This window comes from Mesoplodon densirostris, chromosome 2 (genome assembly GCF_025265405.1).
Source record: "Mesoplodon densirostris isolate mMesDen1 chromosome 2, mMesDen1 primary haplotype, whole genome shotgun sequence".
Taxonomy (NCBI): Eukaryota; Metazoa; Chordata; class Mammalia; order Artiodactyla; family Ziphiidae; genus Mesoplodon; species Mesoplodon densirostris.
Window position 1 is genome coordinate 757,851 of NC_082662.1, and position 18,551 is coordinate 776,401.

The 18,551-nt window shown below is 45.5% G+C and overlaps 1 protein-coding gene across 4 annotated transcripts in view; it reads right to left on the bottom strand.

Moving 5' to 3' along the window:
- Positions 1-18,551, bottom strand: part of GNB1 (G protein subunit beta 1) — a 92,315-nt gene that overhangs the window by 8,774 nt on the left and 64,990 nt on the right. For 3 of the 4 annotated variants that reach the window (XM_060088828.1, XM_060088827.1, XM_060088826.1), the window contains 5 exons: positions 16,821-16,923; positions 11,323-11,361; positions 9,606-9,712; positions 5,380-5,443; positions 4,118-4,280 (listed from right to left, as the gene is read on the bottom strand). In XM_060088828.1, the coding sequence (XP_059944811.1) occupies positions 4,118-4,280; positions 5,380-5,443; positions 9,606-9,712; positions 11,323-11,361; positions 16,821-16,877 (430 nt within the window). In that variant the 5' untranslated portion in view covers positions 16,878-16,923. The remainder of the gene's footprint in view (positions 1-4,117; positions 4,281-5,379; positions 5,444-9,605; positions 9,713-11,322; positions 11,362-16,820; positions 16,924-18,551) is intronic. The other variant, XM_060088829.1, reaches the window with a different exon arrangement.

Below are 18,551 nucleotides of genomic sequence, written 5' to 3' on the forward strand. Positions count from 1 at the left end.
CCTCTGGCTAAATTCTTGACCATGGTGATCTCAGAAAGGGTAAATGTGTCTGCACTGCAATGGGAGGGTTAGGAAAGGAAAATGAGCTTTTAGGGAATTACTAATTTCTCAAATATACAATCTAACGCCTTTGTATTAGTATTTTCACCAAGAGAGCATGCGGCAAGTTTTATTCTATACGTAATATATTCACCGTAACCGCAACAATGATAAATGTTCCGTCTCAATCGTTGTGAATTCATTCCATTAACCATTTCCAGAGGGCATCCTTTACTCCTTAAGATAGAAACTTAAAAGGCAAAACACCAGAAGACAGAACGTCATCTGATGTTTGTTCTCTCAAGTATTGCTAGCGTTTCCAAAGCCTGGGTGGCCAACTCTAGAGAAGGAAGCTTCTATTTGCTCCATATGGGCCCTTGTATCTTCTGGAAACAACAGGAACACAAAACTGACCACCAAGAGCCTCTCTCCTGAAACCGCGCGCAGGGGCTCGACTCCCGCCCTCACTCCATCAGACACCGTCTGGGGCTCAGGGAGACTGCTGACAAGAGCACCAGGATGGGTTCTCCGTGCAACTGAGTGTCTAAGACTCTACAACAAAACGTCCCAACCACAGCTCAACAAAGAGCTCTCAGCTTAAGGCTCAGGCCAGAGAGAGGGGCCTGAGTGATGAGCAGTAACGTCATCAGATGGAGGCTTAGAAGGACCGAGATAAGATACAGACCGCACATCCTCCAATCTGTTGAACCCACTAACCGTTCACACCTTTATCCCCCGACTAAAGTGAGGCTATTTGAATTTATCAAGTTTTAACCTTTATTGATTTGAAGCTGAATTATGTATCATGTCTGAAGAAAGTCACAAACACTCTTAAGAGGCCAAACGTTTAGAAAAACCCTACCACTCAACTCCCAAAGAAGTATAATTTCATGATACATGAAGGAGACAAAATTTCTAAAACATTCTAATACTAGTTTTGTTTCTTTGTTTCAGCAAATAAAGTGTTAAAAAATTAAAAAGATTTAATTAAAAATGGAAGTCCATACACTGAATCTGATAATAAGGGATCGATAAACAATAAGAATGTGTTTTTCAATGTGCTGTGAGTTCATCAACGCTATAAGCAAAGTGGTTTAGGAAGGGTGCTCACTGGACAGAACCCCCAGTTTACAAGGATGGGGCAGGCAGCTTAGGCTGGGTTCCGAGAAGGGGGGTTCCCACCCCCAGGAGCAACCTTCCCACAGAAACCACCACAAGCTCTGGACAAATATAAAGACAAAAACCTGAAAGCACTGGAAGCAGAAGCAGACAAACCGAAGGGGAGCCTGCACTTGGAAGAAGAGAAAGGCACTGGGTGAGCTTGTTTCTCAACAAGCTTGTCTGCCCTGTGCCCGAGGGCAGGCCTCCTCTTTGCAGCCACACCTCAGATACAGATCTATGGCCCAACCTTCTTGAACAGCCAGTAAATAGGGTTCTGGTCAACCACAACTGGAAAGTGAAAGAAGGAAACCTAGAAAGGAGAAAGCCACAGAAGGCCCTAAAAATCACACGCCTACTGCCCCAACATCTGTCTGAACCACACAGGCAAGACAGCTGCTCCCACACGGCTGTGTGGCTGCTCCCAACGGAACCAAATGGCAGGGCTTCAGGGGAACAGAGTCTGCACAAAGCCCAGGACACAAGTCAAAATCACTAGATGTACCAAGAAGCAGGAAAATCTCACCCATATTCAAGAGAAAAGAGCCACCAAGACCAAACCTCAAGGGATTAGTTGCTAGAACTGGCAGGTAAGAATTTTAAAGCCAGCTCTTGGAACTATGCCCAAGGATCCTAAATATGCTCATAATAAATAGAAAGGAAACGTCGGCAGAAAAATAAGAACTATTTTTTTAAAAAAGCAAACGAATTCTAGAACTGAAAAATAGAACATCTGGCACATATGGCTTGCTGGGTAGTCTTAACCCCACACTGGAGGTGACAGAAGTCACGTGTACTGGAGGACAGCTCTGGAGAAGTGGGAGACGGAATAAACAGGAGCAGAACCGTAGGAACCTAAGAGACGATGTGAACATGCACCCACTGGAGGACAAAAAGACAGAGAACAAAGAACAGAAAATGGATTTCTAGTATTTCCCAAATCTAGTGAAAGACAAAACTTTACAAATTCAAGGTGCTAAAGCACGATAAACAAAGAAAGTCACTCCAAGGCACATCACAAACTGTTAAAAAACGAAGAAAAATATTTAAAGTGCTAAAAGAAAATAATACCAACCCAGAATTAAATGTATCCAGCAAAAACTTCTTCAAGAATGAAGGATAATCGACATTTTCAGATAAATGAAAACAGACAGAATTCACTGCTAGGAGACCTGCACTAACGGTAAGAAACGGTAAAGCAAGTTCATCAGGCCGAAGGGAACCCGAAAAAAACCTCACGTCTTCAGGAGGAATGACTAGCGCTGCCGATGGTGAAGGTTTGAGTAAATGTAAAAGGCGATTCAAAGTGGCTTCTTCAAGTGGCTAAGAACATTTAAAGGAAAAAAATTTATAACACATGGAGATGCAACACCTACGAAAACTTCATAAAGAATGAGGAAGGGCAGAAAACGGGCATTTATGGCCACAAGATTCTTGTATTTCATATAAATGGATACAATATAACTCTGAGTGCACCATGAAAAATTATGAATGTACACTGCAATCCCTACATAACCCTTTTTTGGAGGTAACCAGAAAAGCCAACAGATAAAACTAAAATAGAACTCTAAAAAATCAAGTAACCCAAAAGAAGGCAGCAAAGGAGAGCACACCATAAAGTGAGAGAGCCAAATCCCACTGCACCCACACTGCATGCAACAGAAATGAACCCCATACTATTTGAAAGGCAGAAACACTTAGAGTGGATAAAAAGAAAGAACCAACTGTGTGCTGTCTCTAAGGGACTCTGTTTATAAATACAGTTAAGTGGATGGGAAAAAATACACCATGCAAACAGTCGGACTAAGAAGGCTGGAGCAGCTATGTTAACATCAGATAAAGCCGACTTTCCAACAAAGAAGGTTCTGAGAAAGAGGGTCACTTCTTCAGGAACATACGACAGTCATGAACATACCTTCTACTAACAGAGCTCAAGATACATGAAGCAAAAATTCCCAGAATGAAGGGAGAAATACATGAATCCATCCCTGCCTCAGCAACTGACAGAAATAAACTAAAGACAGAGAATATGTGAACAGTGTCAAAGTCCTGCTTTGATGAACACGCTGAGAACCTGCCCCACAGCCTGGACTCCCAAGCGCGTGTGGCGTGTCATCCTCAGACCACCCGCTCCACTGGAAGCAAATCTCCGTAAATGTGAAAAACAGAACTGGTACAGAACATCTTCTCTGAACATAATGGCTTTTGATTAGAAACCAATAACAAGTTATCAAAAGGGTATTAAAAATATTTCCCACTGAATGATAATACAGCTAAAGCCATGCTTAGAGGGTAATTTGTAGCTTAGAGGATAATTTATATTTGAAAAAGTAGGAAGATCTAAGTCTCTACTTTAAGAAGATAGGAAGTTAAGAAGGAAGCAACCCCAAAGCAAACAGAAGCCAAAATAACACACCACCCAACGCTTCGAGCTGGCTGCGTTCAAAAGCGCTCAGCCTGAAGGACTCTTGTTCCGCTTCCTGTGCACCAAGAACGCAGTCACTACGAAGGACGCTAAGAGATCAGTGAGGGCGTCTCGGTGTGTGGATAAGTACGTGTGTGCGCACAGGGAGACACGTGCACGCTCATGCATGTCTGCATTAGGAAACCCTTCTGGAAAGGCGCTCAGGATGGAAGGAGGTTCAGAAGGAGTAACACCTCGCACTGCGTCCTCTGCTACGGAGCTACCTGCGTTCCCAAGATCCTTGACAACGGGCCACTACAGCGACTTATAGCCAAAGGCTTCTTACTGGTAAAGGAATGTCAAGGCCTGTGTTTGATTTCATTTTCAGAGTATATCTGGCCATTGCTGTAGCCAATCTTATTAAGTAATTATTGAGAAGAGGTGAGTGTCCATAGCATGTAACTCATGCGAGGCACACAGCGTATAAACTTTGAGGTTACTGATGAGAACATGTACCTGTATGTCCAGCCAGTTCACGACTCACACGTACATTCCCTTCACGAGTTTTCAGATTGTAAATGGAGCAAATGTTATCCAGGCCACCGCAGGCCACATAGTTGCCAGAAGGGGCATATGCACATGTCATGACCCACGAGGAACGCAGAGGGATGGCATGAACCTAAAGGACAGAACACACGTGATGCAAGCACGCTCAAGGTCAGAAACATTGACTACTGACACTTACGATCCTGCTTCTAGTCTTCAACTTTCACTGCACAGCAAAACAGTGGCCAAAATTATTTTGAAAATATTTTATATGTGTGGGCTGTCAAATAAAGTAATAATTTAATTAGAAATCCAGTGCTTCACACCAATCTAATGTAGTTTTATTTATTTATTTAGGCCACACCGTGTAGCTTGTGGGATCTTAGTTTTCCAACCAGGGAGTGAACCCAGGTCCTCAGCAGTGAAAACACAGAGTCCTAACCACTGGACTACCAGGGAATTCCCAAATGTAGAGTTTTAATAAAGCCATAACTTACAGTTAGGTAGACACTTAAGTAACAGCAACATAGCCTCTGAATCACAATTATATATTAAAAGGAAAACATTTCACTGGCTTGTCAAAATGGCTATAAAATTCACTTAGAAAATAAAGCAATTTTAGTGAAGTAATCAAACTAGAAATTACTGTAATTAATCCTACCACACACCTCCCTGTGTTTGAGATAGATTTGTTATAAGTACTGGATTCTGTTATACACATGTGGTATCCTTCAGTAAAATAAAACTGAATTTTGTCTGTTACACACATTTAGACCAAGGATAGTACTTTTTTCATTCAATATGATACAACCCTGGATTGAATTTTTAAAATAATTTAATTTATACTTCATAGTATAAACTCTTTCAGATTATTTCTTGTAAAAACTAGTTAACTAAACGGAAAGCTGTATTTCTGTATTTTTAAATAAAGCATGAGATTTCCCAGACTGAGCTAAAATTGGACTCCAGTTCCCTAGAAACTTGAAGGGGGCTCCCCCAACCTGCTCTGTAAAGAGACGACACATCACAGCAACACCATGCTGGCCCAGCAGCACCAGTGACACGTGCCAGCCATGTGATTGGGCTTCTACCTGACCCATACGACTTTACACAAAAGCGAACTCACTGTGCTCCCCAACCCTCTCCTGTTATACATTTTACGTAAGTGAACCCAGAGTTTAAACACCCGCCTTTCCCGGGCTGCTTTTCAGGGAAGGGTTTGCAGTACCTACCTTGTTCGTGGTGTAGCTATCCCAGATGATAAGCTTACCATCCTGTGAGGCACTAACTAGAAGCCTGAAGGAAAAAGAAAAAAGCAAACCATCAGTACCACACCAACAAGGGAAGTCACCCAAAGACAACAAATGAAGACTAAACTTTAGTGATGACTAACGCACTTCAATACTATATTTGCTAACAAAGTGTACTTATTTATAAGCACCCCCCCCAAAAAAGGTTCTAATTCTTAGACCAACTTTGAAAGCATGAAAAGAAAATATTCCCAGCAATAACAGCTCAGGTTCAATCATGCTTGTCTTCAGGTGAAGACCTGGCCACAGTCCCTCGGCTGGTCAGATGAGACAAGCTGGTTGCCTAGAACTGCTTCTGTTTGTTTTCTGTTCACCATAAATCAGATGTGAGACCTACATATCTTTCTTTCATGAGTCAAAGGTGGTAGGAAATATTTAGTATATAATTTTCTGTTCCATTCTGACACGTAGAAAGCCTAAATATAAAGGACTAATAAATTTTTAGATATTCAAAATTTATGAGACATTTCTCACCAAAAATACCACATGAAAATTTCCCAGACTGAGCCAAAATGGGACTGCAAGGCCCTCACAAACGTTAAGGAGGCGCTCCCGCTCCACCTGCTTCGCAGAGAGAGGACAAAACCTAAAGCACAGCTGTGCCTGGTCTCACAGAAGAGACTACTTAACTATCGTGAATATTTTTCATAACTATTTTTTTGCTTTGGTCAACTGTGCCGTTTGGGATCTGTGTCTTGAAAAGGTGCTCTCTCTGTATTTGCAGAAAGAAGACAGAAACTGCAAAAGGAAAACATGACTAATGCGCAAAGGAATTTCAAGTGAGAGTAAATTCAGGGAACCACTGCTACTCCTAAGATATCCTAAGGAACTCTGTTCTACAGACTGTGCTGTTTTCGAGGAATGGCAAGAAGGCTCTCTCCATAATCCCATGCAGAGATACGTGTCAGCATGGTAAATAAGGAGAAGGATTTTCAGTTTTAGAGATTTTATCAAAACACAGGTCTCAACCATTTCAGCTGCAATATACTTGGCTTCCTGAACTGGTCAAAACCTGGAGGTAAAATCACTCGAATCCCTCTGACAACTGGTCCTTTTCATCCAACTCTACGCTCTGATGCACACCCTTCTCAGGGAGCCAGCAATGAGTCTGGCAGGGAATAAATACGTGTTCAGCACTGCATGAAAAACTTATCCCGGAACTGAACTACGTGCAGGCTCCAATCCTATTATTCTTTGGATGCAATTTCTTAAAGTAAATCCCTGCATCGAGGGGCAGTTATAAACATATCAGGCACTTGAAAGACCCCGTGTAATCAGAACCAGGGTCGCTCTGCGGCTCGATTTCCGCCAGGCTCCTCTAAGCACAGGCTTTGGATGAACATCAGAGCTGACGTAAAGAAGCTCGTCCTCTCGTCCTCCAGGAGGGTCACCTCTAGAAAGGCCTCCTGGTCGGAAAGCTTACTATGTGCTGACGTGCCCCAGGGTTAGAGAGACATTAAGCAGCCCCTGATCCTCCAGAAGGTGAGAAAAGACACACCTCTTAATCCCCAGTAGGACAAACAGCTTGGGACCTGGTTCCTTCTGTCTCCTAGAGCTCTCAGTTCCCCCGAGATGCCACCCAGCCAGAACAGAGGCAAGAGCCAGGAGGATGCCCAGGGCTCCAGGACACTGAAAACAGGGGTTAAGTAGATAGAGGTCCAGATCCAAAGGCCTCAGGCCCTTCATTTACTCTCAGGAGGGAGGACTCTCAAGCCTCGCTGGGTTAGCAGCATTTCACTCTCAGTTATAACACTTCAGCAGACTTCAAAAAGGGGAGATAGGGCTTCCCTGGTGGCACAGTGGTTAAGAATCCACCTGCCAATGCAGGGGACACAGGTTCAAGCCCTGGTCCAGGAAGATCCCACATGCCGTGGAGCAACTAAGCGCGTGCGCCACAACTACTGAGCCTGCGTTCTAGAGCCCGTGCTCTGCAACAAGAGAAGCCAACGCAACGAGAAGCCCGCGCACCACAACGAAGAGCAGCCCCCGCTCGCTGCAACTAGAGAAAGCCCGCGCGTAGCAACGAAAACCCAGCCAAAAATAAATAAATTAATTAATTAAAAAGGGGGGGAAGTTTAATTAATTAAATTAATTCATGTGACTGAAACTCTCAAATTTTATAAAAAGTAGACTTTTAAGTATAAAAAAATTACAACGTGTTGATAAGCATATTATAAATGCATACATAGTATGTACTGACACATGCACATACACAAACCTCACTGGGGGCATCTTCTATAGTTTTAAAAGAAAACTGCTAATCAGTGCAATAGTTTGAGAGTATCCATGAATTATACAAACATGATCAAATAAGTGGCATTCCCAAAATACAGTCTTGAATCATGAAAAAAGGTTGTACAATAACCTTTGTTTATGAAGATGCCTTAAACAAAATGTACATCCAAAATAAAAATAAACTTTCTTTGGACTTTAAAGAGGCAAAATTTTACCTATTTTACCTCCAGAAAACACGGCTATGTACAAAAAAAAAAAAAAAAAGTCTCTGAAGGGGTCTGGATAGCAAAGGTCCTCTTTGGTATCATTTTTTGTTTTCCTTGTTTATGATTGTAAAACACAGCTCTCATATAAGGGCATTATAAAAATAACTGTCGTTTGAAGAGCAGCTTTAAAACAAATGCCCATGTACCCACGACGCTGTCCGAGAAAGAGAACAAGACCCATGCAACACCCAGCAGCATCTCCTGGGTCTCCCACGTCACCCTTCTCTCAGGGGTGACCACGACCCGGAACGCAGTGCTGCTTATTCCTGCCTTTGCATTCGTTCCTTCGACCACAGGGCTCTTGAGGCAGAATTTGTGTTGGAACCAGAGGGCATGCAAAGCCTGGCAGCGGTGATCGGGACGCCTGTGAGATCTGGAGCTGCCAGCCCCCGGCCTCCCCTGAGCCCCTCTCCACATCACCACAGCTCTGGCCACACACCTGCCTTAGTTCCTTGAACACAGCTCTTGGTCACCTCTCAGGGCACAAGTGACACATCACTATCCATCCAACGTCCTGTCTAATCAGGACACTGATGTTCCCACAGATGGGAGGAAAGACCCAAAGGTAAGATATTGTTTGGTTACCATCTACTTTTGACAATAAATTCTAAGGTGGATTGACTAGTAAGGGCATTTTTCTTTCTTTTTCCATTTTTATTCTTTCTGATTACTGCCATCATTAAAATGATCTAAGTTAGCTCTCATTTGCATTTGGAATTATATGGGATAGTCTACAGAAAAAACTAAAAATAGACTCTTTTGTTCTGTAGCTGTTGACACTCTAAAGCAGGCAATTTCATGAACAAAGAAAAAAACCACCAAGCAGACAATTCTTCTCTGATAATTAAACATGAAAAAATGCTACTCTAAGAAAGGCATCTAAAATATCATGTTAGCTATTTGAAAGAACATGTTACAGTCACAAAGTCACACAGCATTTTATGTAATTACTTGGGTGGAAAAGTGGAGAAAGACTTCCCAGCAGCCTCAAAAACAGGAACAGAAAAGAGCTGAATGGATTTCATTTCAATGCTGCTGCAGGTTAAGGGCAAGGGTAGGAGGGACCGGGAGGGCAATGGAGATGAAGAACCTAGAAAGAGGTCTGAACACGGGGCAGAATTCAAGGTAGAAAGAATGAGAGGCTAGAGAAAAGGGAGGTGGGGCAGACAGGCGGGGGAGAGGCGGCGACAGCAGCTACGACCAGCTCAGACTCATGCAGGACCCTTGGGACATGAGTCGCTGTTCTAACCCTCCGGACACAGACACCGCAGCAAGCGGCTTCTGATCCCTGAGCCGGGGCACCGAAACCAGGAGAGGGTGTGGCCGAGAGGCCACGAGGAACAGGCTGCAAAGAGGAGGAGCCACGGCACAGAGGACAGGTCACCTCCCCAAGGTGGCATGGGCGCCGAGCTGCGGAGCTGGGAGGACAAAGGCAACGGGAGGGCGGTGAGGAGCTGACCGGGTGCGGCCGGCCGGCCAAGGCAGGCGGGGAGGCAGGCAGGGACACAGATGGAGCTCGGGCGCCTGGCTGCTCGCACATCTGACGCAAATGCCTAATTTTTTCTTTACAAGTCACAGCCAATGAGTTCAGGTTATTTTCTCCTCCGTGCACGTGTCAAGCGCTACGTGTGCCCAAGCCCCACACACCTGGAATCCGTGCCCCAGTGCATGGCGTAGATTTTGGCCAAGTGCCCCCTCAGCGTTCTCCTGGTACGCATCTGGATTCTTCCCACTGGGTCGACGTTGTTTGTGATCTTAAAAATAAAAGTTACTGCAAATTAACATCGCAGGACGCGTGCTCTCCCCGCGAGGTTTCCTCTGCCCCACGCCCAGCCCGCTCACTGGCCCCGGCGCCCTGGCCACGGCTGTGCCTGCCCCGCTCCTTCCAGTCCGCCAGGCCTCGCTCCGTGATTTCTCCCATTTCCCAGGGCACCTACCTTCCCTCTCCCAGTTCTCGGAAGTCTGCTACTCTACCTGTTCTCCAGGACCCCCGTCCCCTCCCCCCGTGCGTAGCAGGCCTGGGGCTGGCCCAGAGCCTCCTCCCCCCCGGGCTCTGCTGTCTCCCTAGCTGGCCACCTGGCCCAGCGCCTCCTGCCTCCATCAGGCCCTCACGAGTTTCCTCCGAATTACAGCCTCGTCAGCCTACATCACAATCGAACACTGGGCCCCAGCCTTACAGACTGTCCAGCGACCAGGCTGTGCGCTGAGCTCGACAACGATGGAATCTCCTCTGTACTCTGTAGCTTAGGGCACAAAACTATACATGCAAACCTGCTGTTCACTCCAACATACAAAAACCTGACGTTAATGATTCTGGGTTGACAAATGGAATACAAGTGTATCACGATAATGGGTTTTAAAAACACGTACAGTCCAAAGTGCATTTGAGATTCAAATGCAGGTTATTCTATGCAGTCTAATTTTTCTTTAACTTATTGTTTAACCCCAATTAAATAACATCTCCTAAAGCGCTAAGACGATGTAAAAAAATCATACTCAACAGAAGTAGGAATGTAATTTTTCTTTCAAATTTCTGTTCAATTCTTTGGACAAAAATATTGTTTTTCAGTGAGGTGAAATGCACCATCTGAGAGTATGTCCTATCTAGCACAGCCACGCAGCTGCCTCCTAAGACACTCTCAGCGCCCCCAGAGGAAACCCCACATTCATTAAGTGGCTGCTCACTACAGCCTCCTCCCCAACCCCGGGCAACCATGAACCTATCTTCTGTCTCTACAGGGTGACCTGTCTGCACATTTCATATGCATGGAATCACACATGTGACCTTCTTTCACTGAGCGCCATGTCTCGAGATTCATCCCTTCTATGGCTGAGTAACGTCCCACCGCATGGACAGGCCACACTTTGTCCTTGCGCTCCTCCATCTGCGGATATCTGCTTTCTGCTCTGGCTGCTAGGAACCGAGACGACGTGAGCATGTGCATACACGGGCTTGTTTGAGCGTCAGCTCTCAGCTCCTCTGGGCGTGCATCTAGGAGTGGAACTGCTGGGTCATGACTAATGTGTTAACTTTTTGAGAATCTGCCAAACCGGACTTTAGAAATCGAAGTTCTGAGGCAGATTTTGCTAGGGAGAGGAACTCTGAAATAGCTGTATCAAGACTGCAATAACATTTACCACTCCAACCTCCGCAAGAAGGCTCAAGAGACATTATTTGTCATCTGCGACACACCACGGCCTCGCCTAGCGTGGTAAGGGCCTGCGCGGAACCCTTGGAGCAGTGCCCCACACCCTCACTGTGCACAGGAGAGGATCAGAGCTCTCCCTCTAGAGATCCCCAGTGGAGGCGCCACAAGCACCAACCTCCAGGCCAGGCCAGCGGCTCGGCACAAACTGCTCTTACCTGGGAGAGAGTTGCATCTGCACACGCTTTTCTAGCATCCTAGGGAAAGACAATGATAAAGAGGGAGTTAGTGCTGTTTCAGATAGTCACTCCAAGGTGCTGGCACTGCAGTCCCGGAGAGCCTCCACCAGGGTGGGAGAGCTCAGACCCCTTCCTTCGCCCCCCGCCCAGCCCCGCACCCACGGTCCCGAGCACACTCAACAGAGAACCAGCAACACCCAAGTGCATGCCTGGCCTGCAGACTACCCCGTCTAATGGGCAGCGCCCCCGCGCCCCCAGAGCCTCCTCTCCTGCCTGCGAGACTCCGGCACCTTCCCACAGACCTGCACGTGCGTCTCGCTCCTTCTACCAGCCCAGGAGCCGTGGGGCCCACAGAAACAAGGTCTAAAAAGCACTGACTGGCCAGCCCAGAGAACTTTTCTTCTAGAGTGTGTTAACTAAGACTCTTGTTTCCAAGCCAAACAATCCCTGAAGCTAACCTCTACACAAAAGAGCAAAGGATGTGGGGTCAAAACAACCAAATTCAGGTTAAGACTCTCTGGCTGTTGGCAGCCCGTTACCTGTTTTCTTATCTATAAAATGACCTTGTGAAGCACATGAGAACTACAAAGCGATGTTACTCAAGCTGATTAAAATGTTCTCATTGTTCCTAAGTGATCCAAGTTACTAGAAAAAAAATCTTGAAATCTCAAAATTAGCGTGTGTGTGTATATATATACATATACATATAGACATATTTTCTGGCTGTGTTGGGTCTTCATGGCTGCATACGGGCTACTCTTCGTTGCAGTGCGCAGGCTTCTTCTCACTGTGGTGGCTTCTCTTGTCACAGAGCGTGGGCTCTAGGCATGCAGGCTTCAGTAGTTGTGGCACGTGGGCTTCAGTAGTTGTGGCGTGTGGCTTCAGTAGTTGTGGTGCACGGGCTTAGTTGCTCCGCGACATGTGGGATCTTCCAGAACCAGGGATCGAACCTGTGTCCCCTGCATTGGCAGGCAGATTCTCATCCACTGCACCACCAGAGAAGCCCCAGCGTATATATTTTTACAAACAGAAAGCCATACATTCTGAGGGAAAATGAGACAACAGCTTTAAGAGGGTCAAAATTTGAACGTAGGGATGGGGCCTAAAACCTTTTTTTGTGTAGGAATAATTTCAAAGGAAATTATGACAATTTCTAAGAGAAACGTTGCCACTGTGTCATCTGACCACCTGCTCTCACTGACACGCATGTGAGCACTCGTGTGGGAGGGCCCGGGGACCCCTCCAGGGCAAATGGCCTCACTGCTAATTATTTCTTTTTTTCTTTTTTTTTTTTTTTTTGCGGTATGTGGGCCTCTCACTGTTGTGGCCTCTCCCGTTGCGGAGCACAGGCTCCGGACGCACAGGCCCTGTGGCCATGGCTCACGGGCCCAGCCGCTCCGCGGCATGTGGGATCTTCCCAGACCGGGGCACGAACCCATCTCCCCTGCATCGGCAGGTGGACTCTCAACCACTGCGCCACCAGGGAAGCCCACTGCTAATTATTTCTGCTTCATGAAGCTGGTGCTAATACTCACCAGCCCAGCACAGGGAGTATATTCAACGAGATGGTGATTATAGAGGGACCAAATAGCTAGATTCCAAATTCAACTCAAATTATCCTATCAGAAGCCGTTCTGCTTAGTTAAATCTGCTTATTTAGTTAAAACACAAAAATTATATAATCAGGTATTTCTGTGCCAGCACCTAAACTTGGGGTCAAGACCAAGAGGAGGGGAGACACAGAGCAGCAGGTTTTCCATCAGGGACTCTATCAGTTACTCACAGAGTTCAATATTTATTTCTGAGTACCATTTTAAAAATTTGTTATTTATTTATTTATCTATTTATTGGCTGTGTTGGGTCTTCGTTGCTGCACGCAGCCTTTCTCTAGTTGCGGCGAGCAGGGGCTACTCTGTTGCAGTGCGCGGGCTTCTCATTGCGGTGGCTTCTCGTTGTGGAGCACAGGCTCTAGGCGCATGGGCTTCAGTAGTTGTGGCACACGGGCTCAGTAGTTGTGGCACATGTGCTCAATAGTTGTGGCACAGGGCTCAGTAGTTGTGGCACGTGGGCTCAGTAGTTGTAGTGCATGGGCTTAGTTGCTCCACGGAGTGTGGCATCTTCCCAGACCAGGGGTTGAACCTGTGTCCCCTGCATTGGCAGGTGGATTCTTAACCACTGTGCCACCAGGGAAGCCCTGAGTACCATTCTTACTGATATTATACACAGCTTTCAATTTTAAAAAAGAATAACAAGAATTTTAAATTTGTTTTTTGGCTGCACCACATGGCTTGCAGGATCTTAGTTCCCCGACCAGGGACTGAACCTGGGCCACTGCAGTGAAAGCCCCAAGTCCTAACCACTGGACTGCCAGGGAGGTCCCTAACAAGAATTTTTTTAATGGAAAAAGTAAACCATGGGACTTAAGTGGCTTCATTCTGGTTAGTGTCCAGAGATTAAAATGGATTTCGTAATGTCCAGAGCAGACTGCAGTGACACCACAGAGAACAGACAGAAAAACCATTTTAAACACTAAACACAGGGAACTCTAATTCAGTCTTCATTTTAGCCAACAAGTGCTCAATGTAAATGAGTACAGCATCCTCAGAGCAATTCAATCTTCAACTTCCAACCCTGCAGGAAGAAGTCTTCTAATGGAAACCATCTCTGTAACTGCTTAATAAAGACAGAAATCGTCAACATTTTTTAGATTAAATTCCAATTTAACGGCCTGGTGATACGTTCACAATGGCTTGTTCTTTAGCCAAGGCTCCTGTACTGTCTGTGCTGAGAAGAGTCACTGAAGACAGCAGGTCGCCTTCCTGTCCCTCACCCAGAGGAGCACATACAGACCCACAGCCAGTCAGGTCTTATCCTGGCTGGATGTCGGTCCAGCACAGGGCAGCACGCGGCCAGGCCCATCCCACTAGGGTCGCACTGACCACCCCGGCTCTGCTGTCGCTGGAGACAAGCGCCCGTATGCGTCACTTGGCCCATCTTGTTCACTTGCAGGGTCGGCACAGTCAGTTTGAAAAAAATTTGCACCTGTACATGTCGTGGAGTTCCCCTTCATCCATTGGTAGCCCATGTGTTTAAGACATGCCATATTTCAATCTGCATCCCACTGAGAGCCCGTGTTTCCTCACAAACATGACCAAAAGTAAGATGACACGGTCTCTCTGGGGTCTTTCAGCTTAAAGACCAATCTAATAAAGCAAGAGACCCCTCTCAGAATCATCTACCATCTCTTGTTTGATTTGCTGTGCCCTACGTTCTTTTTTGTAGTGGGTACGTGGGCCACTCACTGCCGTGGCCGCTCCCGTTGCGGAGCACAGGCTCCGGACGCGCAGGCTCAGCGGCCATGGCCCACGGGCCCAGCCGCTCCGCGGCATGTGGGATCCTCCCGGACCGGGGCACGAACCCGTGTCCCCTACATCGGCAGGCGGACTCTCAAACACTGCGCCACCAGGGAGGCCCTGTGCCCTACGTTCTTTAACAAGCATGTGTTCCTTGGGTAATCGGGGAATAGGGTGTTTTTTTTCCTTTGTTAAAGAAAGTCCTCCGTTCCCATTTGATGTAATGGACTCAAACAGCTTTGTCGACCCTATACTGTGCAAAGAAACCAGCACAGCCTCAGAGGCAAAGCCTGTGCAGATGGGTATGGAGATGGCTGTGCAGCTCGTCCACTCTCCTGGGGATGGTCCGCGTGGAGCAGGCACCACAGGAGATGCCGCGGGTGCACGCTGAGGCCATTTCATGTAAGAGACCCTGAATTGGCAAGACTCAGTACCAAAAAAGAGTGTAAAAAGTAAATGTATTTATTAATTATATATCAAAATGGTGATCTTTTAGATATATTGGTTTAGATACAGTTGTTAAAAATTAATTCTACCAGTTTCTTTTTACAGTTTTGAATTCCACATGTGGCTCACACGACAGCTCTGTCCCCTAAGAGGAGGGCTGTGTGTGCTTTACAGAAAACGGGTCTAAAAAATGGGAGGAAGAGATGCAACACTGACTTTCAGCCTTTATTTTTTTTCCACCAAATTTGGATTTTTTTTTTTTACCTATGCCATATGAACTCTCTTATTTGCTTCGAATAGATCTGAACCCACTATTTATGAACAACTTATAAACAACAACTTATTGTTGCTAGAAAAACAAAATTCTGATTTCTATATTCTGGAGTGTGGCTGGACGTATTAAACAAATCTGATCAGAGCAAACCATTAAAAATATTAACTCTTCCTTATTTTTATTGAGCTATATCGTATCTCTTAAATGTTAAGATTTGAAATTCTTACAGTAAAAGGATATTTTGTTTCCTCTTTGATGGTAGATCTCAGATAATTCCATTATCTTTTCTCAACTTCAAGAAAACGTTGGCTAAAATGATGCTGATCTTTCTTTCCAATTACCACTAGGCTTTCTGAACATATAATTGGTCTTTTAAAAGGAAATAATTAGGCTCCATCCTTATAGCTGGACCTAGTATGCATCCCCTTTTAAAAGTTCATGGGTTCTGCAGTGCACCATTATAAACATCAGTGACAGATTGGATGGTAAGGCTTGAGAACTCTGCAACTATCCTACTTTCTACAGGACAGCTGAATGATACCTGGCTGTTTTTATCTTCAAAGAGATGCTCTATTTGAACAGAGCATCTATTTGAAGATAGATGTTAGTGCTCTAACAGCCATAACCATCCCTAGGAAACACCTTTTTTCAAAATTAAGAACAAATCACGCGCACTTAAAATACTTTTTATTATTGTTGTTAATACTCTTATTTTTAAACAAGTTTCCTGCCCTCAACTTAGCAGTCACAGTGGGGGGTGTGAATACCACACTCCATACAGTGACCAAAAGAATGTCACAAAGCTAATTCCCAAAGTCAAGAAAAAAGATACAAAAAGATGTCTATAAATTCTATGGAAACATTTGCTGTATAGTGAAGTGAAAATATGCTAGAAAACAAAATCCTAGCAGAAACTAACAAAACATTGTAAGGCAATTATACTCCAATAATGATGTTTAAAAAAAGAAAGAGAGAAAGAAAACAAAATCCTGAAAATAATGTACTAGGCCAAATACCTGGATCTGTAATTTCTTCTCTTTTTTTTTTTTTTTTTTTGCGGTACGCGGGCCTGTCACTGTTGTGGCCTCTCCCGCTGTGGAGCACAGGCTCTGTATGCGCAGGCTCAGTGGCCATGGCTCACTGGCCTAGCCGCTCTGCGGCACGTGGGATCTTCCCGGACCGGGGCACGAACCCATGTCCCCTGCATCGGCAGGTGGACTCTCAACCACTGCGCCACCAGGGAAGCCCTGGATCTGTAATTTCTACATTCTGGGCCACTTAAGATTCAATTTCAATCCAAAACAATGAATAGTCTGTATTCTGTAACCCATCTTTCCTTAAAATGGTAACTCTGCATCTGAAATCCAAATGATTAACAAAACTGAGCACACATAGCTACGTACTCTAATCTGGTTTTTAAGCTGTTCGGCCTCCTGCCGTAACTGGTCAAGTTCACTCATCTTCTAATCTTAGTGCTCTTCAAAGCCACCTCAAAGAATCTTAGATCTGAAAGAGAAAAGCACAAAAAATTAATAAACAATGACTGAGTAATTTAGTGAAGCAGGTGAGAGAAGGAGATTGAAATTTTGAGAGCTATGGTTTCATTACAAATCAGAGCACCTTTCTTTAGCATTCATAAGAAGGTATAAAATGCCTACAAGGGCTGTGTTAACGAAGTATAATTACTATTATACACAAGCTTTGTTCAATGACAACGTCTAATAGACTATTCAAAAGGTGGTGGTGGGCTGAAGAAAGAAAAATCTGTTTAGAAGCAGGTTTCACGAAGGATTTGGGTCTCACTATAAACTCAAGAACCTAAGACTGACGTTCAGAAAAGCTCTCACATGAAAACCCTGGGGTAGTTAGTTCAGGAAATAGAGTACAGCGGCAACCTGGCAACCCAGCACCTCAAAGCCGTGTCAATGATCTTGAACCCATGACTGCCCAGAAGACATCAGAATGTTCACACAGTGATTCTAATTTTTTTTTTTTTGGCTGCATTGGGTCTTCGTTGCTACACGCGGGCTTTCTCTAGTTGCAGCGAGCGTGGGCTACTCTTCGTTGCGGTGCGCGAGCTTCTCATTGCAGTGGCTTCTCTTGTTACGGAGCACGGGCTCTAGGCACGTGGGCTTCAGGAGTTGCGGCACACGGGCTCTAGAGCGCAGGCTCAGTAGTTGTGGTGCACGGGCGCAGGTGCTCTGCAGCATGTGGGATCTTCCCGGACCAGGGCTCGAACCCGTGTCCCCTGCATTGGCAGGTGGATTCTTAACCACTGCGCCACCAGGGAAGTCCCACACAGCGATTCTAAAAAGACTCAGTTTGGTGTCCAACAGGTCTCTGATTCAGGACAACTTACTCTCCCACCAAAATGGGCTCTGGGATCCCAGGATACTCAGAGACAACACCGCAGTCCTTATGGGTACAGGCCAAAGTAGGCTCAGTACAAGCAGCCCTGCTGCCTTCTCTTGATCCTGCCCCACCCCCGGGCTCATTAGGCAGTATTCCTGAAATCAGGGTCAAAACACAATTATCCTATTACACAAGAGACTTATTTCCCCAAGGGAATGTCGTAACTGGGGGTTGCATTTCTTTTTCTTTTTTTTTTTTTTTTTTCTTTTTTTGCGGTATGCGGGCCTCTCACCACCGTGGCCTCCCCCGCCGCGGAGCACAGGCTCCGGACGCGCAGGCTCAGCGGCCATGGCTCACGGGCCCAGCCGCTCCGCGGCATATGGGATCCTCCCAGACCGGGGCACGAACCCGCATCCCCTGCATCGGCAGGCGGACTCCCAACCACTTGCGCCACCAGGGAGGCCTAGGGGGTTGCATTTCTGACCAAGAACATAGCTGTTAGGTCAATCCTAACTATGACCAACCTATCACAAAGCTGAAGATACAATTACCAACATCTTTTAATCACTTAAGAATACAATTAGCTCCCACATGCAAACACAGCTTATGCAAGGGCCTCAATTTCCTATCCAAACACAAGAGGGGAGAATTCTTCCACCACAGATTTTGTGTGAAAGTCACAGGGTTATTATAATGTACACCAGATATTTAATTAACAGTAATTATTTATTTTCTTAAAATGGAAACACATCTGGGGGAAATAATCTGGATGACCCAAGAAA